This window comes from Amblyomma mixtum, chromosome 4, assembly GCF_055824585.1.
Source record: "Amblyomma mixtum isolate Tamu chromosome 4, ASM5582458v1, whole genome shotgun sequence".
NCBI lineage: Eukaryota > Metazoa > Arthropoda > Arachnida > Ixodida > Ixodidae > Amblyomma > Amblyomma mixtum.
The window spans coordinates 150,471,284-150,493,016 of NC_143015.1; the positions used below are offsets into that span (position 1 = coordinate 150,471,284).

Below are 21,733 nucleotides of genomic sequence, written 5' to 3' on the forward strand. Positions count from 1 at the left end.
TGGGCTAGTTGGTGTAGATTCATAGTGATGGTTCAACAGTGCAAACACACACAGACCAAGAAGGAGACAAGACACACACAGCGGAGAACCTCCTATGAAGGGCATTTGCTGCTTCGTTGTTGAGTTGTATTTGACTACAGTGATGTCTGTAGCTCATCTTCCATCCCCATATTTTAGTGCTGCTACTGTGTCTCATCGTGTTCAAAGCAACCAACTAATGCAGATATGCATATTGCCTAGTGCAGATGTAGTAATTAGGAGCTCTCGTTCAGTTCAGACAATTTGAAGCACTCGATTGCCTGCTCGTGCAAGGAATAGTTTTGAAAATCGCAAGAATGGCGAAGTTGCGTTTCGCCGAGTTTGCTGTGGCTTAGTTACGTCTGTGCCTTTCATTAGTATCGTGGCTTTCGTCGCATGATGTACACATCACGCGCGAGGTATTGTCTTTCCTCAGGGTGTTGCCTACATTTGGTTATCATGAAATCCAGGAATTGCAGTGAAAGTACTCAAAATTTCTCAAACACTTGGCCGTCAAATGGGGTCTGAAACCATGTGGTTGTCAAAAAAAAAAAAAAAAAACTAATATGCAGTTTACTGACCTTGAAGATTTCAACCTCTCCTCTGGAAGCGCCTTTCCGGTAATGCCTTGGGTTTCTTCACCATCTTTATTGCATCTATCTAATGCTTGTTGACGGTTTGACATGGGCCGATTGCTTATCATGTCTTATACCCCTGTCACACTAGCAAATTTAATGTCATTCGAACCTAATGGCATTCGATGCATCGAATGTCATTTGGTCTCTTTCAATGCTACACAGAAAAAAATAATGTCATTCGAAAATGGTGGCATCAACGATCAGTGAAGAAAACATAGTCCAACTGAACGACATCAGCGCGCATAAAAGATGTTTGAAATTGTTGTGCAGTGTTTCAAAAGCGAGTGAGAACATTTGTGTGCAGTATTATAAGCTTAAAATATTATTTCCGGCCATTCTGCACCACTTTAGACAACAAAAGCCAAGCCAAGTGCAAAGTCAACCACAAATCCGACAAATGTAAACAAACAAAATGGCTGACATGGCGGCGCGCGGACACGCGCGGAGCTTGGAAATGACTTCCAAAAGGTGAACTGCTCAGTTAGGTCTTTAAGTACCTTCGAGCTTAACAAACATGGCACGCCTACCAGCAAGAATCATGCAACCCAAAATGACCGACGGTTGCGGGAAGGACGCTGCCTCACGCTCGGCCGCTGCTGTTGGCTGTTGCTGAGACCGAGAGTAATAGCTATCCACGACAGCCTGTAGTGTGAACAGATTCACACCAACATTACCTTTTTTTTTATCAGAACTAAATAAATGCACTTTCTAAGTTTTTCAGTGTGCACATTATTTTTTCGCGTCGCTTATTCCTGCTGCGTATCTGATGTCCAGAGTACGCATTCGGTTCGAGATCAAATGCGAATGAGTTCCCCCAACTCATTCGATGGCGAATGTCATTCAAACCTAATGGCATTACATGTTCCCGTATAGCAGCCGATTAATGACATTAGGTGCTAATGTCATTCGATTCGAATGACATTAAATTTGCTAGTGTGACAGGGGTATTACTTGTAAGGCAGCAGTCAAACATGCTTGCTCCGCGAATTCAGTGATAGTTATCGCCTAACTGTACACTGCCCCAAGCTTGGGGTAAGTGTTTGAATTTTGATATGTCTGAGGTGATGGCAGAATTGTGCATTGTCGCAGGCGGGATAAAGGAGCTGTATTTCCTCCCCTTTCCTTTATTGTACGGAAAAGTGGAACGAAAGTAAGCTGATGTGGCCCGCTTGGCAAGACTAGTTTGAAACCTCACTTCTAGTCCCTCACTGTATGCTTGCACATTTGGAACAGTGACGTTCGGGGACATAGTTTTCGTTTATCGCTCCTAAATGTTGGGCAATGTGCTGGCGGTCTTCTGTGGTATGTTGACGAGGACATCAGCTAGTGCCTGCATTTTGGAATGGTTCGAAAACGCTTCTTGTAACCACTGTGGGCAGTGTTGCTAGTGTTGCCTATTCCAGGCAAGGTTGTTTGCTTAGGGTTTGGGTGCACACAGTATGCGCCCAATTATAAAAGCAGGGGAGTGGTTTCCCGAAATGCACGTACTGCTTTCTAAGGTTCATGTTTGGTTCACTTTGCTTGTTGCTTTCTTTTGGAGCTCTTCATATCTCTTGACGTGACAAGCTCAACTCTCAATTGCTCCTTGGCCGCCACGGTGGCTCAGTGGTTATGGTGTTCGGCTGCTGACCCGAAAGACGCGGGTTCGATCCCGGCCGCGTCGGTTGAATTTCTTTGGAGGAGAAATTCTAGAGGCCCGTGTACTGTGCGATGCCAGTGCACGTTAAAGAACCCCAGGTGGTCGAAATTTCCGGAGCCCTCCACTACGGCGTCTATCATAGCCTTAGTCGCTTTGGGACGTTAAAGGGACACTGAGGAGAGCTCTATTAATATTTTTTTTTATAGCAAAATCCGATAGTTCGGCATTTCATGGCTTTGTTGCCACTTGGCCGGCAGCGAAAGATGCATTTATTTCTAAGAAATTTGGATTCGAAGTTGAAATAGTTTTTCCCGCCGCTCTGATTCAAACTTGGGATTCTGCTATGACGACACAGAACTAAGTGGCGTGAAACATGACATTCACATGACGTAACGCAGACTCCGTGATTTCTGGCGGCCAGCAGTGCGGCCCAGCAGCAGCCGAAAAGAAAGATACCGCCGGCCGCACGTTGAAGGCATCTATCGGCTATTGCGGCCGTCGCTTCGTTTACATTTGCACCGGCGTTTTGCCAGCGTTACAATGGATCCCGTTCTCGAAGTCGTCAACGAAGTTCTCGCAAATAGACGCCTTTAGCATACCGTGTACCTTGTTACCATTAGCGGAATACCGGGAGCCCCCATACCGCTGAGAGCAAGCGCTGATTGGTCCCGGCGCTGCAGGAGCGCGCATAGCTATCGGGTACGTGGCGCCATGTGGCGACGTCAAGGAGATTTGCGCATGCATTTGCTGCGCCTCAGTGATTCGTAGCTTCTCGTGTCCTAGTGTTGCTAGAACTATTGGTTCTAGCAACACTGTTTTGTCCTATGACGCCATGAAGCTTGTACTTGCGAGTTTGGCCTGTGGCGGCGATACCTGTATTTTGGTTCTTGCTCTTTTCTATGTTACAGGAGCTTTGTTGTCAGTATGAATGGCGTTTTTGTAATCAGGAGCTGGTATTCTGTCGATGCAAGTCAACTTCAATTTCTCCTCTGTGTCCCTTTAAACCCCAAAAAACCAAACCAAACCATCAATTGCTCCTTGTGCGTGTGATTTAATTGCTAGCTTTCTCTGCTCGGCCCATGCAGACTAGCTGCCTTTGACTCCCGTCATAGCAACTGGAGCTGTCTTACTGCGCTGCATTCTCAACTTTGGGAGTGAATTGCAGTATATAGCGTGAGGCTCCAGTTTGTAATGGATTATGTTTGATTGCGTTGTTTTTTTCAGCCGTGTATTGTGGAGAGAGATTGTGTTAGATTGCGTTGTTTTTCTCCGTCATGTATCGTTGAGAGACTACCTTATTGTTTTGAAAGCGATCGCTGTGCCCATTTGGTTACTCTCGTGCGCACTGATCTTTGCATGTAGAGAAGGGCCCTTAATGTTGCTGGTTGAAAAACATATTTCTTCTTTCTCTCTCTCTTCTTTCCATCCATTGATTCCGCAGTTTCTCGTTTGAAATGCACATGCAGTATCTGCTCCGACAAGCCGAACAGTAAGCACAACCGCCGTTTCTCTCACTCGGCGACCTGCTCGGCACGTCGTAAGCGTGGCGAGCGAGAGAGATGGGAGAAAGCGTTTTAACAAGAGGATGTGTGGGGCTCGGGAGGATTTGTCTCACCTCGGGTGTTGCGCCGCGAGACGCAGGTCGTCGACCCTGCACAATGGTGCGTCGTCCTCGGGGGCGGGCCCTTCTTCGTCCTCCCAGCACCACCCGAGCTCGGCATCTGGGCTGGACGACCTGCTGGGCCTCAACCTGGGTGCCTCGGGTGGACCCGCCGGTGCCGAGCCACCCACGACTACCGACCCCTGGGGGATGCCACTCTACGACGGCAGCCAGGTAGGGGGGAGAGAGGGAAAAGTTTTTTGATTGATTACACGCTGGTGTTAAAGGTGCAGCGAAGAGGAATCTGAACTCGTCTCTGCCGCGGGAACTCAATCTACACGTTCCGAGCTTTCTTAGAAACTTCGACTTATTCCCCTGGGCGGCCGATTTCCCTAATTAAATCGAATTAACGTCCGGCTCCCGCCTTTATTTTTTGAATTCTCCCCGTACGGTGGGCGGAGTCGACCAATGCGTGGAGTGCTTTTTACCCAGTCCTGTGGCAGCTTGCCACTCTGCCATCGGCGGAGTAATATGTAGTAGTCCGTAGAAGCAAATAGTCCGCGCGTATTTTTATTTCTGCAGGCTTATTTTACTAGGCTCTAGGCCAGCGGCCATTAAAATCATCTCTTGTTCATGGTTCATCACGCCTCATTCTTCGGCTGGCCGCCACGTTACAATATTATCTGCAAATGAAACTAAAAAACAAAGCGAGAGCAAAGCCTCCACGGAGCTGGCTGAAAGGCACTCCACGCGTTGGTCGACTCCGCCCATCATACGGGGAGAATTCAGAAAATAAAGGCGGGAGCCGGACGTTAATTCAATTTAATTAGGGAAATCGGCCACAGAGGGCAATAAGTCGCAGTTTCTAAGAGTGCTCGGATCGTGTAGATCGAGTTCCCGTGGCAAAAAGACGAGTTCAGATTCCTCTTCACTGCACCTCTAACCTCGGATGTGAAGAATGTTGAGAACAATGTAAGAACAAAGTCGGTTCTTTTCTTATCTCGTTCTTCTTTACGGTGGCCAGTGAGGGTAAACAGACCCGCAAATCACCTTTCATAATTGTTTTGTTTTCACTATTTGCATGTCTAACCTGAATAGCTTGACACGACTGCAAAAAAAAAGCATGGGACGCCCTCCCGCTGGATTGAGGATATTTGGTCTTCTCTGACCTTTCTAAGCATGCCGTTATGCCTCACTGCATTGGATTCCAGGAAAAATGCCACGGCAATGATGTGGTTCTGAAACATTGGGGCATCAGTAGCACCACTCTAAGCATACATTTTTTGGCTATTTATAGGTGTAAATTTCAGGCATGCGAACCTGGTATCGCTTTGGGAGAAAAAAAAGTTTTGAAAAGTGGTTAGTGATGGAAAACTATTGCAAGGGGACGTGTTAGTAGACGACGTGGTTCACTGAAGTGTTGTTTCTGGTTTCCCCTCGACCAGGCTGCAGCTCCTGACCCGTGGTCTTCCCCCACGAGCAGTCGCCCAAGCACAACCGCGACAGCAAACGACCCGTGGCAGTCGCCCACTTCCAAACCTGGTGCGCACTCCTTTTGGTTTTTGTCGCCGACACGGCCTGCAGTGTTCACTTGCGGACTTGCTCACAGTGGGTACTCGTTGGAGCGAGCCGCCATGGCAGCTCTGGCGTTGGGCTGCCGATTCCGACGGAGGCGGAGCGCAAGAATGCTCATCTACACATAACGCCCATTTGAGCAAAGTGGGACTTCAATTTCCCTTCGTGCTTTAAAGGAACTTCCTTAACGGGGGATGTGGGGATCAGATTGCAAAAATCGCGAAAAAAGTCGATTTTTGAAAAGCACACTTTTTGGCATCTTCAACACTGTTTCTATGTTGTACTGAAATAGTTCACCCAAAAATAAACTTTAAGCACTCCAAATAAATACATTTGTCGGCATCTACACAGACAGTGTGTGCTAGCTTAGAACTTTCAGGCTTGTTTTCTCGAAAGTTTGTCTTAAGCTTAATACCTTGCTCGTGGAAAGCGTAGCACAGCAATGGGTGCATGGATTTTTACCCTGTTTGTTTTGTTGTGATCACTGAAGTGTGATCTGCGTCAAGACAGTCTCAGATTTACCATTTAGGTTCATTTGTTTTTTATTACTTGGTAATTAGAGCATGATACATTCTAAACATAAAATAAGGTGCATATTGTGTCCTTAAAAAAAAAAAGAGCAGAGAAATTTAAAAAAGAAATTAAGAGAGTCTTGATTTACACCCCACTTCTTAGTAAATATTAAAAGCATTTACAGACCTGTAGCCTGTTTTTTTTTGTCATGCTAGGCTTTCCACAAGCGAGCAACATGGGGACAACATATAAACAATGATAACAGGGAACCTACTGAAGCTGTCATTGTGAAACTTTATATCTGATTGTTTGGTGCTGTTTTAAGCCAGCCTGCCAAATTTCATCACTCGAAGTAGAAAAATAGAGAAGTTGCCTTTGATCCCCTCATCCCCGCTTAAGTTGAAAAATAGAGAAGTTGCCTTTGATCCGCTCATCCCCCCTTAAAGGGCAACTGCAGCACTTTTTTGAGAATTTCGCGATATTCAAGGATTCAAATCTATGTAGGCTGTCGGTAAAGCATGCCAAGTGTTTTTGCACTAGCATTTAAAATAGGGACGTAATCGACGATTGAATTTTGCGCTTGTCCTCAGTGCACCGGAGGAGTGCAGGAAAACTCAGCGTGACGTCACGGAAGGTATGATTTCAAATTACCGCTCTCCCCAGCCACACCCTGCCCTGATGCATTAGATGCTGCCAAACAACTCTCAGAAGAGTTCACCTTCGGTGCCGTTGGTTTTGTTGCTTCAAAGTAGGCGTTTGTGCGTTGGAAATGTACCGATACCTTCGATATGACGTCATCATGCGCCCCCCCACTTGGCGTTGTGCGCTGCGGAGAAGCTTGAAGGGCGTCCAGATTTGAATCGGCGGTTACTTCACTACTTCAAGTGCTAGCCCAAAAAGAGTTCGCATGCTTTACCTGCACGTTTCACACATTCGGCTCTCTTAAGCTCGTTGATTTCTAAAACCTATGCAGTTTCCCCTTAACGCCCTGCAGTCGCTCTCTGTCTGCCTGAGCAGGCATTGGGAGTGGGCAATGTTTGGGCATGTGTGTGCGCCTCGGCGTAGTTCGCAGGGAGTCTGCGGAATTGAACAGTACGCTGGAGCTCAGTGTCTCTTGCGCCAGCGCCAGCCTTCGTGGTTGTCTGGCAGCATGTGACATCGTTTTGTTTATTGCTGCCTCCCAAGGCTCTGCGTCAGGAGGGACGTACTTCACGTACGTTGACAGAGGCTGAACATTGTCGTTTGAAAAGGAGGTGAGCGAAGCTGATTCAGTCAGTTCTTCGAGGTTAAAGTGTGCCTTAGCAAGTAACTTTAGGGGGGGACGAGGGTCTTAAAACTAACTTTTTTTATTTATGGCTGGAATCTCATGAAATTTTCCACAAAGACGCGCTTTTCTCTTCTAATTCCGAATATGTAATCATAATTGAGCTGGCGGTCTTAAATCTTGCAAAGTCTAGTATGTAATTAGGTCATTTTTTGCGCAGATTTAATGAACTTTCTCGTTGCATTTTGTTGCTTTTATTTACATTAATTGATAGCCAGAGAGTTCCCATACCCGGTGACATTCTTCGTTTTTCTCTGAAGGCATGTCCTCCTGATATACTATGTCGAGAGTAAAAGGTTGCAGTATTTTACACTGCAACTCGTTAAGCCAATTGTAAATTGCTATTTATATGTGGTCTAAACAAAAAAAAAAGTAAGAATGTCATCGGGTATGTGTATTCACTGGCTATCAATTCATGTAATTAAAAGCAACAAAATTCAGTCAGGAAGTTCATTAAAGGTCTGTAAGAAATTACCAAATTACTCTAGAATTCAAGATAAATTTTGATCTAAGACTACCAGCTCAATTATGACTATTTGTGGAATCAGAAGAGAGAAACACATCTGTGTGCAAAATTTCATGAGATTCGAGCCACAAATAAAAAGTTCAGTTTTAAGACCCTCGTCCCCCCTTAAAAGCTAGGATGTCAAAACCACTGCAGCAGAGTTACTTGGGGAAACAGCAAAAAATAATAAAGGGAGTCAGCCCTGTCACTGGGCGCACATCCCCTAAGGGCATGCTGAAGGGGGGACCTTGGTCTTGAAAAGAAAATTTTATTAATCTAGAAATAGTAATGAAATTTTCAGGCCACATGCATTTTTGTGCGCTAATTTTAGTATGTCATTTAAATTTGTGTAAAACAATTTCTTGAGCACGTGTGCAATTTTTATGCAAGTATTTTGGGAAAAGTTTTGCAGAAAATTTGCTGCAAGAAACTCGCTGAAATGCATGCCATTGGGCTCTCTTGACACCAAGGAATGCAGTAAGGGTGAAACTGTCTTCCTGGCTATCATAGAACTTGAGTTATAGGGTACTGAAGCAGCCACTTCAGAAACAGAAATACACACTTTTCTTCCCATTTCTGAAGCGACAACTTCATAACTCTATAACTAAAGTTCTATGATAGGCAGGAAGACAGTTTTACCCTTACTGCATTCCTTGGTGTCAAGAGAACCCAACGGCATGCATTTCAGCGAGTTTCCTCCAGCAAATTTTCTTCAAAACTCTTTCCAAAATACTTGCATAAAAATTGCACAAGTGCTCAATTAATTGTTTTACATGAAATTAAATGACATATCTAGAATCAGCGCACAAAAATACATGTGGCCTGAAAATTTCATAACTGTGACTTCATGAATAAAAATTTTTTTTTTCAAGACCAGGGTCCCCCCTGAAGCCAGATGTGCGGTGGAATCGGGGAAGAAAAATTGCTGATCATGGCATTCGGTCGAGGAATGTTGTCTTTGGTGCCGCGAAATTCGGGGACAAGCTGATCGATTTCTCTGTGGTCTCCCTGACAGCGAGCCACGGAGACCCGTGGTCGAGCGGCCCAGATCCCTGGCGGTCCTCTGCTGTCACGACCAATGGGAACGACCTGGACGAGTTTGACACACTGAGCAAACGGTCGGCCACCACCAGTCCGAGCTCTGGTGGGTGGAACTGTTCTCTTGCCTGCGGTTGAGTACTATTGTAGGTACGAATTGCGCACAAAAGACACACACAGGAAGAAACACTTCCTGTGTGTGTCTTTTGTGCACAATTCGTACCTACAACAGTATGCACCAACTTGCCTAGCAAGAAGTTCTTCTTAACCCTTTGAGGGTCGAATTATTTTGAAGAAAACTTTCCCAGGTGGTCAAATTACTTTCTTGCGGATCTTGAATCTACAAAATGTATATAATCGAGAATAAATAGTAAAAAAAAATTAGGAACAGTACTTTGGTGACAGCATCACTCACAACTGGAAAATGTTCAACAGAATAGAATAGCAACGGTGATAAGCAAGCTAAGAGCAGCACCAATAAAGATAGAAATCAACTTCGGCAGCCCCTGCAAGATAGCGGTGACAAAAAGAAAACTCAAATTTCGCGCGACCCCGTTGCGATCACGCGGCGAAACCAAAACTACAAAAGGGGTGTTGCCGCAGTCTGTGCCACCGCGCTAAAGCTAGACATAAGTTCTGCTTATCTCCGTAAGAAGGCAGCACAAAATTCAAACACTTCTTGTAAGTCCTAAGAGGTGGCAGCACCCCCCAGTGAGCACGCATTGTTCTTTTGGTGCAAAATTTCAAACGGAAGATCGAAACCGTACCCGTACGGCAAAGACCTTGCGGGACAGAAAACCGCCGCCGTACATATACGGCAAAAACCTTCAAAGGGTTAACTACCAGTTGAGTACTAGCACTGTGTGATCGGACAGTTCGACTTGTATGCTTGCATATGGAGGCCATTGCAGTCTACTGCTCGCATCTGTTTGACAAGCGTTAAAAGCCTCTTGTTGTGAATATCGGTGACATCAGCAAATGTATGAGGAGCCCTCCACCCATCGGCGTTGTCTTTTTTTTGTTGTTGTGGAAAACAGGCAAACAAGAATAAAGAACCGCTGAAAAGCTCTCGCAGAGCTGCATACCTGCTTCTCCTGTACCTGTTTTCACGGCAACAGTGGGCACTGTCTGCATTGTAAACGCTTAAAAACCTGAAGCCCCGCAGCTTGTGCCAAAATACAAGCGGTTATCGGTTGTTCCTTAGCGTGAGATTTAAAATGATGCAAAAATAATGTGGGGATGACCATCTTGAGCCAGCTACTGTGACAGCTGATCCGGATCATGAGAGGGGAAATAACTAGAAGAATAAGAATGGGGTGGAGCGCATATGGCAGGTTCCCCCAGATAATGAATGACAGTATACCAATATTCCTCAAGGGAAAAGTATATAACAGCTGTATGTTACCGGTACTCACCTACGGGGCAGAAACGTGGAGGCTAACATAGAGGGTTCAGCTTAAGTTAAGGACAACGCAGCGAGCTATGGAAAGGAAAATGATAGGTGCAACGTTAAGAGATTGGAAGGAAAATGATAGGTGCAACGTTAAGAGATTGGAAGCGGGCGGAGTGGTGAGAGGATTAACGCAGATTAATGACATCCTAGTTGAAATCAAGAGAAAGAAGTGGGCTTGGGCAGGGCATGTAATGCGAAGGCAAGATAACCGCTGGTCCTTGAGGGTAACTGAGTGGATTCCAAGAGAAGACAAACATAGCAGGGGTCGGCAGAAGGTTAGGTGGGCGGATGAGGTAAAGAAATTTGTGGGAATACGGTTGCCGCAACTGGCGAAGGACAGGGTTAATTGGAGAGACATGGGAGAGGCCTTTGCCCTGCAGTGGGCGTAGTCAGGCTGATGATGATGATGATGACTATTGAACCTCGTTATAATGACGTTGAAGGGGTCCACCGATGACTCCGTTGCAGCTGTAGCTTCGTTATAGCCGTTGTTGACCGAGCTTCCAAGGGGAATCGTCATTCCTTCCTTATAGCCATTATTTCGTTATAATGAGGTTCTACTGTGTTGTGGCAGGCAGCACAGAGGCAGTGCAGTTTTGCGTCACTAGTAGGTTACCAGTGCACTGCCCTGGCTTGTCATGCGCTCTCTGCCAACCACTGCGAAAGTGGTGGTAAGGCACTTCAGTTTCCCAACACTGTGCATGGACTGTGCAGGACTGTGACCCTGTTCCTTCATGTGTCAGGTTATTTCCTGTGTGCTTGTTATGAACTTTTCAAGCTCATACTCTCTTTTGTTGCTCTACCTTCACTTTCTTCTGAGTGTCTGTCCTCGTCTTTGTCGTGTATGGCCATGGACTGGACTTATTTTTAACATCAGTGGCTCACTGTTGCTGTGACATGGCATTGCTGGGAATTGGACTGACTTATTGGAGGCAGTTTGGCGTCAGTTGTTTGCGGAGGGCTCGTTTTTGCCGCCCAGATTGATACTTTGGTACAGCTTATAACTTGCTTATGACGTATGTGCCGGTACTCACCCATGGGGCTGAAACTTTGAGGAGAGCGGTGTGTTTTGGAAAGGAAAAAGGCAGAGTGGGTGAGGGAACAGGTGTGAGTTTGTGACATGCTAGTCGAAATCGAGAAGAAGAAATGGGCATCGACAAGGCGTGCAGTGCGAGGAACAGATGAACGTTTTCACTTTATTTGTATATGGATAAAGAGCTCATGAATTTTGGACTATGGCGTGCATGCCTAGTAAGCTGCCTCTGGGAAACCTGCCAATGAGAACGGTGCTGCCACAGACAGCCCAATGGCAACATGGCTGTGCCCGGAAGGGCAAGTTTGAGAAGATATATGGCCAATGTCATATTATGTGAAGGCAAGGTAACCGATGGTCCTTAAGGGTAACGGAGTGGATTCCAAGAGAAGACAAGCATAGCAGGGGGCGGCAGAAAGTTAGATGGGCGGATGAGATTAAGAAGTTTGCGGGGATACAGTGGCCGCAACTGGCACTGGACAGGGCTAATTGGAGAGACTTGGGAGGTGTCTTTGCCCTGCAGTGGGTGTAGTCAGGCTGATGATGATGGTCAGTGGCACGTTAGGGCAGCGAAGTGGGATTGGAACAGGGGGAAAGTGTAGTGGGAACAGAGAGAGTGAGGGGGTGGATGAGATCTGGGATAGGGTGGCTGCAGCTGTCACAGGTCAGGGTCAGTTGGAGAGAGATGGGAGAGGCCTTTAGCCTGCAGTGGGCATAATGGGGCTGATGATGATGGTGATCAATGGCACTTAAGGGCAGCGAAATGGATTGGGGCACAGGGAAAGTGTAGTGGGAACAGAGAGAGTGAGGGGTGGATGAGATCAGGAACTTTGAGGGAGATAGGGTGGCAGGACAAGGGTTAGTCGAAGTTCAGTGGGAGGCACACTTTTACTGCAATCGACATAATTGGGTGGGCGATGATGGTCATGACGACAGACTGACTTGGTTGTGCTCGACTAGCATTGTGAAAAAGAGGCAAGCGTTTACTAGCCATGCATAATCTTGAGAGAGCAGTGCTGTGCTGTGTTCCTGTGCTGTCCTGCCTCTGATCTGTTTTGTTTTTGTGTGTTTGTCTCTCCTCCCTTTTCCCCCCTCCCACTCGCCATTTGTGTGCCAACCACCACCACTACCTCCTCGCCACCTCACTCATCAACGTTCTTGTGGCGAAATGGCTTTCTCACCTGCGGCGATCACCACCCCTGTTCCGCTTCACTGGGGTCAACCGTGGCCTCAACATCGTGCAACACGTATTTTGCGTCCTCCTTTGGGTGAATGCTGGTAACCTTGTGGTGACACTTTTTTGTTTCCCTTACTCCTTCGACTGTCGTTTCTATTCTTGAAAATGTGCCACTTCTTGCCCGACAAATCTCACTGCTCTGGGCGTGGCTGCCGTGATGTCCTGCTCATCAACACACTTACACGAAAATGTTGTTTGTTTACTTTGATGGTGTTGATTTGTTCATCTGGGATACCATTCTGTTTGTGTGGTGACTGCTGTGATAATGATTGGGATGAAATGTTTGCTTTTGGAACCTGTTTCTCTCTATGTGCATGGTGGTTGCACTCCCAAAAACTTCACATTAACAACCGGCCTTGGTGACAACTGTCACGTGTGTTTCTTCTTCCGTTGTGACGTTTAATTACGTTATTGCCCCTCCGTGCCCGTTCTTGTTTTTGTCTGCGTTCTCCTTCGCTCCTTTGTTGGCTTACTGTGTTGTGATGCAATGCGAAACATCGCTTTGAAAAATAACGCACGCTACTTTTGTTTGGCTGTTGCCGGATGGGCTGTGGATCTGTAGAACAAACTGGGGCGGTGGGAGACGCGCTGGCTTTGGGTGGCCTGCGTCGCGTCTTGCCCAGCGCCGAGGAAGACGAACTGAGCAAACGGAAAACGCCCGAAAGCTTCCTGGGTCCCAATTCTAACCTGGTGAACTTAGATGCTCTCGTCACGACGCGACCCCCAGGTGAGTTGCAGTTTGCAAAGAAGAATGAACCGAAACAACTGAAAACAAAATGCCGCGTATCGCCGCGCATAAGTTGACTCCAAATACAAGTTCACTCCCAAACTTGCAGCCCTCGCTGCAGTCAGTCAGAGGCAAATTGAGATTAAGGGTGCAGTGAAGAGGAATCTGAACTCGTCTTTTTGCCGCGGGAACTCAATCTACACATTCCGAGCATTCTTAGCCCTTTGAGGGTCGAATTATTTTGAAGAAAACTTTGCCAGGTGGTCAAATTACTTTCTTGCGGATCTTGAATCTACAAAATGTATATAATCGAGAATAAATAGTAAAAAAAAAAAATTAGGAACAGTACTTTGGTGACAGCATCACTCACAACTGGAAAATGTTCAATAGAATAGAATAGCAACAGTGATAAGCAAGCTAAGAGCAGCACCAATAAAGATAGAAATCAACTTTCGCTGCCTCTGCAAAACAGTGCCCACAAAGAGAAAACACGTTTACTGCGACTCCGTTGCGATCCCGCGGCGGAATCGAAACCGCGTAGGCGCGTTGCCACAGAGGGCGAGAATACCTCGCGAGCAACGGTGATAAGCAAGCTAAGAGCAGTGCCAATAAAGATAGAAATCAACTTCGGAAGCCCCTGCAACATAGTGCTGACAAAAAGAAAACTCAAATTTCGCGCGACTCCATTGCGATCATGCGGCGAAACAAAAACTAGAAAAGGGGTGTTGCCGCAGTCTGTGCCGCCGCGCTAAAGCTAGACATAAGTTCTGCTTATCTCCGTAAGAAGGCAGCACAAAATTCAAGCACTTCTTGTAAGTCCTAAGAGGTGGCAGCACCCCCCAGTGAGCACGCATTGTTCTTTTGGCGCAAAATTTCAAACGGAAGATCGAAACCGTACCCGTACGGCAAAGACCTTGCGGGACAGAAAACCGCCGCCGTACATATACGGCAAAAACCTTCAAAGGGTTAGAAACTTCATTTTATTGCCCTGTGTGGTCGATTTCCCTAATTAAATCGAATTAATGTCTGGCTCCCGCCTTTTTTTTTTAATTCTCCCCGTACGGTGGGCGGAGTCGACCAACGCGTGGAGTGCCTTTCACCCAGTCCCGTGGCGGCTTACCGCTCTGCCATCGGCGGAGTAATACGCAGTAATCCATACTAGCAAATTTTTATTTATTCGATTTGATTAGGGAAATCGGTCACACAGGGCAATAAATCGCAGTTTCTAAGAATGCTCGGAATGTGTAGATTGAGTTCCCGCGGCAAAAAGACGAGTTCAGATTTTTTTTCACTGCACCTTTAAGGGGGATGAGGGTCTTAAAACTCTAACCTTTTTATTTATGGCCAGAATCTCATTAAATTTTTGCACACAGATGTGTTTTTCTCTTGTGATTCCAAAAATGTTGTCATAATTGAGCCGGTGGTCTTGGATCAAAAGTTATCTTAAATTCTAGAGTGCAATTAGGTAATTTCTTAAGCAGGTTTAATGAACTTTCTCATTGCATTTTTGTTGCTTTTAATTACATGAATTGATAGGCAGAGAGTTCCCATACTCGGTGGCATTCTTACTTTTTTTTGTATTGATAGCAATCTACAATTAGCTTAAAGAGTTGCAGTGTTAAATATTGCGACCTTTTACTCTCGACATAGTATATCAGGATGCCATATCCTTAGAGAAAAACGAAGAGTGTCACAGGGTATGGGAACTCTCTGGCTGTCAATTCATCTAAATAAAAGCGACAAAGTGCAGTGAGAAAGTTCTTCAAATCTGTGCAAGAAATGACCTAATTACATACTAGACTTTGCAAGATTTAAGACCGCCAGCTCAATTATGATTACATATTTGGAATTAAAAGAGAAAAACGCATCTGTGTGCGAAATTTCATGAGATTCTAGCCATAAATAAAAAAGTTAGTTTTAAGACCCTCGTCCCCTCTTAAAGGCGATAAAACGGTGCACCTTCCTTTCTTTTGCACTCTTGTGCAGCCTGGCTGGCTAGCCAAGTAAGTGACAAACCGAATTACCAATGGTCCCGTAGTTTCAGATTCTGCCGTGATGAATGCTCTGTAAGTTAGAGCAAATCTGCTCTCGCGCAGTCTACCACTTGCCCGGGAAAGCGGCCTCCACTGCTAGTGAGATGTGTAGCGCAGTTCGAATTTTTTGTTTACGGAACCAAAACCAGCGCCAGTTAGGTTGGCTTCTCTGCACAGCGCCACAAGCAGGCAACTGCGGCAGGTCGAGTGCCAGCTAGGGTGGTTTCCCCGCATTGCAGCCGTGTCGTGTGGAAAGCGGTACATTAAAACGAAAGCTATTGCCATTTTCACAACCGATGTGAGTGCGGGAGGGTTACTGCAGGCCTACAACTGTCAGCGCCGCTTATTCCAAGGCGCTGTTGACGGGCGCGAGAGAAGCGAACACGTGCTGACTGCCAGACTACAATCCTACACGCCGTTATATCTTTGGTGCTGCTGTTAGCAAGTGCTAGATAAAAGCCGACATCTGTGGCAGAAGGTCCCCGTTCCTTTTGCGTGGAAAGTTTCCGCCAAGAAAGACTAGAACCAAGGCTGAAGCCTGAGGTCCGCTGCAGATTTTTTCTTTTTTTTTTTTTTGTCCTTAAAACAGCTAGTCTAGTGGGATGCTAACCCTTAAAAAGGCTGGCATTACTATCTCGGGATTTGAACCAGCTGTGCCAGTTGGCGATGAGCACTTTGTACTTTTTATTTTATTTTTTACTGGCCAGTCAACGTATGTCTTGTGATGCAGCGACAGGCAGGTAAAATTTTTGTTGACTGGCAATTTCCAGTTGTGGCTAAAGGAATGTGTACTGCTTGGATGCTTGTATTCATTTCTGTAACTCTCAGAGTAGTCCCTGGATGCTTGAAACTGTGAAACTAGGCTAATATTTTAGACTGGAGTAAATTTGTTTGGTTGTTGCTGTTGAATATGAGCTCTTGTAGTTCAGTCTTGCCTGTTAGCCATTGCAAGTTTCCTGCATCTCGGTGCTCCTCACTCACTGGCATTCAGCAAAGTACAGTGTTTGTGCGTGTGTGTCGTTTGGTCAGTCTATCTTTTGTGCTATGACAGATTGTTGTTGGAGCTTTTCATTGAGCATAGGAAAGGGGAATCGGAGGCCTCTTTGCTGTCACCTCTGGCAGTAGGGAAGGGATTATGTTGGCTTGGCATAACGTTGAGGGTGATGGTGGTGATAGAGCGTCAGCGACATCGCCCACCCTGGGCCAAGGAAAAAGAAGATGCGTGCTTGACAGGTGTTGGGCCACATTCGGAAATGAAGTTGCACTTTGCGCAGCCCCTTCCATCTCTGAGTTATTGTGGCCATTCTTTACGTATATTAATGGATTGGGGAGTAGGGAGAGGGGTGACTTGGGTCCTGGGCTACTGTGGCTGGGGGACAGATTGGGGGGGGGGGGGGGGGGGGGGTGTGCAAAGACTGGAAACGAGGTTGCAGAAACTCGGGGGCGTAAATTCAAAGGGAAGGATTAGAGCATGCCTGAATTCGCTGTGTTCAGTTTGCTGCGGGTTTGTAGTTACAGTGAAGCCGGAACACTTTTTTGTTGCTTTAGCAACACTACGCCGGGATTCCGCCTCGTCGCATAGCTAGTGGCTGGTAGGCACGAATGGCCTTGAGCAGCCGTTGCCTAGCAACCGTTTCAGCTGAGCTCCGCCAGGTGGCGTCGTCGGCGCCACACCGCTGCCGCGCGCATAGTCGCTTGCTCCCGCCAGATGCATGCTCTCCGCCGAGGTAGAGGGTGCAGAGGTGGCGCTTCGCGGGGGTATATGCGTGTTTTACCTCGGTGGAATCTTGTCGTTATGTAGAGCGCTAAAGAGAAGCAACGGCGACAGGACCAAGCTAGAAAGAGACTACGCGCTCGAGAGAGAGACCAGAAGAACGCGCTGCACGACTTAAAAAGCGTTGCAGCTAATGCAGCTGACCAGGCTTAGCCACAGCTAAACGAGGCCTAATTTTTAAGGCGGAAGCCTTTAATGCCTCATCGTTGTGAGCAGGAGTTGTCGACAGAAGTGTCACGCTTTTCAATTGGTCGAAACGGTCGTGACTTCACAGTGTGCGAATTTCAAACGGGGCCAATTTTACTTTGGCTAGTAACCATGCAACCAATTAAAGGGATCGTATAGTGATGCTCCAAGTAAGTGGGTCTGAGTTTAGTTAATTTCTTAATTACCCAATAAGCGTAATTAACCCTTTTAGTCAGGCCAGATAAATAAAACCGAGTAGGAAATTGGTCGAGTTCGGGAATCGAACCCCGGTGTCCGGAGTGCGAGACGAGCATGCTAACCACTCCGCCATGCCAGCTCGATGGTTTGGAATGAACAAAGGTGCGTCTAGTGAATAAGGTGTCTGCATTCACTCCCATCTTCCTCCCTTTCCGTTACAGCGAGGTTCAGGTGTCCACGGAGGTATGTGAGACAGATACATTTCCTTTCCTCAAAAACCAATTTACCGACGAGCAAGGCGTACAACTGAACGGGCGATGGCGTTCTATGGACTCCCTGGCAGCGTTGCAAGACGCTATTGCGTTCCACACACAGAGGCGAAGCTTAACATTGCAACCACACATCAGTGACACAAGCAGCAACCGCCGTGGTTGCCCAGTGGCTATGGTGCTCGGCTGCTGACCCGAAAGACGCGGGTTCGATCCCGACCGCGGCGGTTGACTTTCTTTGGAGGAGAAATTCTAGAGGCCCGTGTACTGTGCGATGTCAGTGCACGTTAAAGAACCCCAGGTGGTCGAAATTTCCGGAGCCCTCCACTACGGCGTCTCTCATAGCCTTAGTCGCTTTGGGACGTTAAACCCCATAAACCAACCTAAACCAACAAGCAGCAACCCCGCGCCTAAGGCTTTCGCCTCACCGCACTTTAGGTCAACAAAGTGCCCCCCTGAATTTTTTTTTTTTTTTTGGCCCTTGCCTTCCGACTCGCAGGTACGTTAGGCGCCTCAAGTGCGACACCCGCGCCAAACCCGTTCGCGTCGCCACTCTCGGCGCCCACGTCGTCGCCCGCCGGCCTGGCCGCCGCCAGCAACCCGTTCCAGGCGACCAAGCCGCCCACGATCAACCAGCTGCGGCTGCAGAACAGCCCCTTCCCGCCTCCCGCGGCTGCTGTGCCTGCGGCCGCCATGCCACCGACACTCCCGGCCACCACTGGCCTCCTGCCACAACAACCGCACGGCTACAGCACCATGCCGAGCGCAGCAACGACTGCCGTGGCCCAGCAGAACCCCTTCCTCTGAGGGACACCCGCAGCACCATGGGGGGGGTTCTGTCTCTTGCACTGGGATCACCACCGCGAAGAAGCGCGAAGTCTCGGCTCTTTCTTCCTGCTCCCGCCTCCGGGGGGCAGTGTGCGCGTTTTTTTTTTTTGGCCTTCCGGGCGTTTTGGAAGAAGTCCCGCCCCTTCCTCCGTTCTCTTCCTTTTTTTTTTCCTGTGTTGTGGCACGAGCCATGGAAGCTATCGAGTCGTGGACTCTGTTCCTCGTGAAGGCCAGCTCGGCTGGAATCATCCGACCCGTAGTAGATGAGTCTCGACTGATCAGTTTGTATCTGCTACGAGAGGGACGTCGGCTGGAAAATAGGAAAGGCTTGCGATGCGTGAAACTTTTGAGTAGGAGACAGCTTTCGATTGAGCACTTGAAGTGAAAGCGGCTTCATTCGTGAAAGCTTGGTGGTGTTGGGCCCTAATTTAAGCCGTTGTAGTTTCCTTTTTTTCCTACCCCGACAAGAGCATTTACGGGAACCTCTTGCCTGACCATCACTTGCTCCTCCTGCCACAAAAGCTGATGCGAGGGAAGATGAGAAACAAAGAAAGAGGAGCCGTGCAGTTCGCTAGCCCTTGTTTCTGTGCTGTATTTTTTTTTTTGGTCCTTATTCCCAGAGGCTTGGACCGCTTTGTGCGTAGAGTGGATGTGAAGAGGGTCCTTGTCGGGCGCTGTCATTGTGAGCTGTAACAATTTTTTTTTTTCTTCAGTGGGCAAGCTGGCACTGACAACTGCTAGAGAGTTATGCGAGAAGTTCTAGGGGCTTGTACAAAGTTGCGGACGTGGTGGGCAAATAAATTCCAGGGCCATGTAGATAGCGTTGAGCGGAAAAGCAAATAAAAGCAACCTGGGGCACCCATGAAGTCTCGCTGATAGAAACTGCGACGCCTCAATGCCAACAGCGTGACGTGCTCCAAGCTTGGATGCCTGATTCAGAGCTCCTCAGATTTTGGCTTAGATGTTTCACGTGGGAACTCCCCTACAAAGATCATTTGACATAGCCAGCCCCAGAAGGCAGTGCTGTTCAGGATCATGACATGCAAATGTAAGTTTGCGTTATGGTCGTGATCACTTTGGTGTTGCCCGTAGGAGGTTGTCGCGTGTGTCTTTGAGAGAAAGCTGCTAATGCTTCATGTGGTCCGACGTGGTTGAAGGTTATGTGCTGCAATGAAAAGTTATTCAACATTCTTTTTGGAGCATGAAATGTGTTGAAATGGTCAACTTTTTCGCTGTCCTGTACATTCTGTGGCATGTACGAAAGTCCCACAAGGCTGCCGTTTGGATTCTTGGTTTGCTTTTATTAGGAAAGCTTGGTCTGTGCTTGATTGTGCTGGGCCTTGCTTGTTTTGCGGGGCAGCAAAACCTTTTTAAGTCATGACACTATTGTCATCTTTTGTGCACTGTCGCGCCAATATCTGCACGGCAGTCAGGGAGGCTGTACTGTGGGCTGAACCTGTGGCTATCACTAGTTAATGCTTTTCAACCGAGCACTTTTTACTGTACCACACATACCCCCTGCCCAGATGCTGATGGCGTAGACGTTTTGACAACAAATTTTTTTTTTGAGCTGGGGAACCAAGTAATATTTTTTTTTTCTTCTGGCTACATCAAGCTGCATCTTTGTAGAGGCTTGCATGGGAAGTGCAAGTTTTTTTTTTGGCCGTGAATGTGAGTGTGAATCCTTTGTACCACCTGTTCCTAGCTGAAGATTTATGTGTGCTGTAAGCTATGCGCTGGAATTTATCTTTCTACTTGATGTTGGGGCAGGGTTGACATACAAAGGTGCATTACCTGTTTGCTCTTACAAGACAAATTCTTTGTATGTAGTGCATGTATGTGTGGGGGGGGGGGGAATAACCAGTGTCGGAGCAGTGTGGCTCACATTGAAGCTCTTACAGTGGTGTACGCTGGTGTTATTTCTGTGGTAGTGTTTGAGGCAGTGTTGAAGCCTTTAGCGAGAGTTCACTGTGAAGAGTGGCAATGACCGTGTATGCTTGTTGAGTAGAGCGTTGAGTGCACGTGCGGATGCCTCATTTTCCAAGGTGGCGTGTGGACGATCGTGTTGCCCTCTTTGGCTGGGGTTGAGTTTTATAGGAGCGGAGTAGCTTTTCTACATTTTGGGAGAGTGGTAGACGAACAAAGCTTGCAAGCACGTCCTCAGTGGTGCGTGCTAAACTTTGGCAGTCTTACGGGTCCCATACACCTGTTGGGTGGCTGTAACTGTTTTACTTCTCTCGAGCCATCTTGAATATAATGATGAAGCAAGCTGTGTAGTCGGCGATGCAGCGGCATCGAGCAGTTCTGACCTGCTGCTCGCAGGGATTTCGCCACTTTTTATTGCTTTTCGGGAAATTGCATCCAAGCCAGAGAATTTTTTTGTCATCAGAGTGGATTGTTGTGGAAAATATGGGGAAGTTTTTTGCGGCTTGGTTATGTCAATACACCTTCGATGAAGTGCTGTTTTCATTCCTTTTTTGGGAATAGATGTGCTGAATGGGCAGGCCAGGTTAGAAAAATGTCCCTATGTTACTGCTTAAGAAGTTTTTTCCTGTACTGAAATGACCTATTTCTATTTTACAGAGTTTTATTATAGCTTTTATATTATAGAGATGCTAATTGCTTATTTCTGTAAGTCTCTGAATGAAAGGTGTGGCCTGTTAGCCTGTCTGTGAGGTGCTTAGTTCATTTTTGCATTGTGCGTGAGTGTGCGAGTGTTAGAATGCATGTTTACCTGTACGAGACATGTAAAATTGACCTTTTTGTTTTTCTTGGCTGAAGGCTAACTGAGGAACGTTGCGTGGTGTTTCTGTTGCAATGCAGGCCAGTGCTAACATAAAACGTTGCGGAACATTCTGTCAACTGTGGAAGAACTGGGAAAAAAAAATTTGTCGTGTGTCGCCCCACAAGACCGGCATGCAGATAAAATAAAAACAATGCGCTCTGTTCGATCAATGTATTCAATCATTTTGCACAGCTGTTGCTTCGTGCTCATTCTTTGTGTTGCAATAGCTGTGAGCAGCGTTGGTAGTTGTTAATGGGTCAATAAATGTCGGTGGTTTCAGTAAATTGGTTTTTGAGGAAAGGAAAATGGCGCAGTATCTGTCTTCAGAAGTCTTCACAGTAATTTCACAAGAGGGTTTCC

General features: G+C 46.9%; 1 protein-coding gene across 5 annotated transcripts in view; it reads left to right on the forward strand.

Annotated features, from left to right (window-relative positions):
* lqf (epsin homolog lqf) overlaps window positions 1–21,539 on the forward strand; it is a 37,643-nt gene extending 16,104 nt beyond the window's left edge. For 2 of the 5 annotated variants that reach the window (XM_089588319.1, XM_089588320.1), the window contains exons 7-11: window positions 3,937–4,129; window positions 5,341–5,437; window positions 8,828–8,956; window positions 13,136–13,300; window positions 18,260–21,539. In XM_089588319.1, the coding sequence (XP_089444445.1) occupies window positions 3,937–4,129; window positions 5,341–5,437; window positions 8,828–8,956; window positions 13,136–13,300; window positions 18,260–18,567 (892 nt within the window). In that variant the 3' untranslated portion in view covers window positions 18,568–21,539. Of the gene's footprint in view, window positions 1–3,736; window positions 3,785–3,936; window positions 4,130–5,340; window positions 5,438–8,827; window positions 8,957–13,135; window positions 13,301–18,259 lie in introns of all 5 variants that reach the window. The other 3 variants (XM_089588323.1, XM_089588321.1, XM_089588322.1) reach the window with 3 other exon arrangements.
* Window positions 21,540–21,733: the final 194 nt, after the last annotated feature.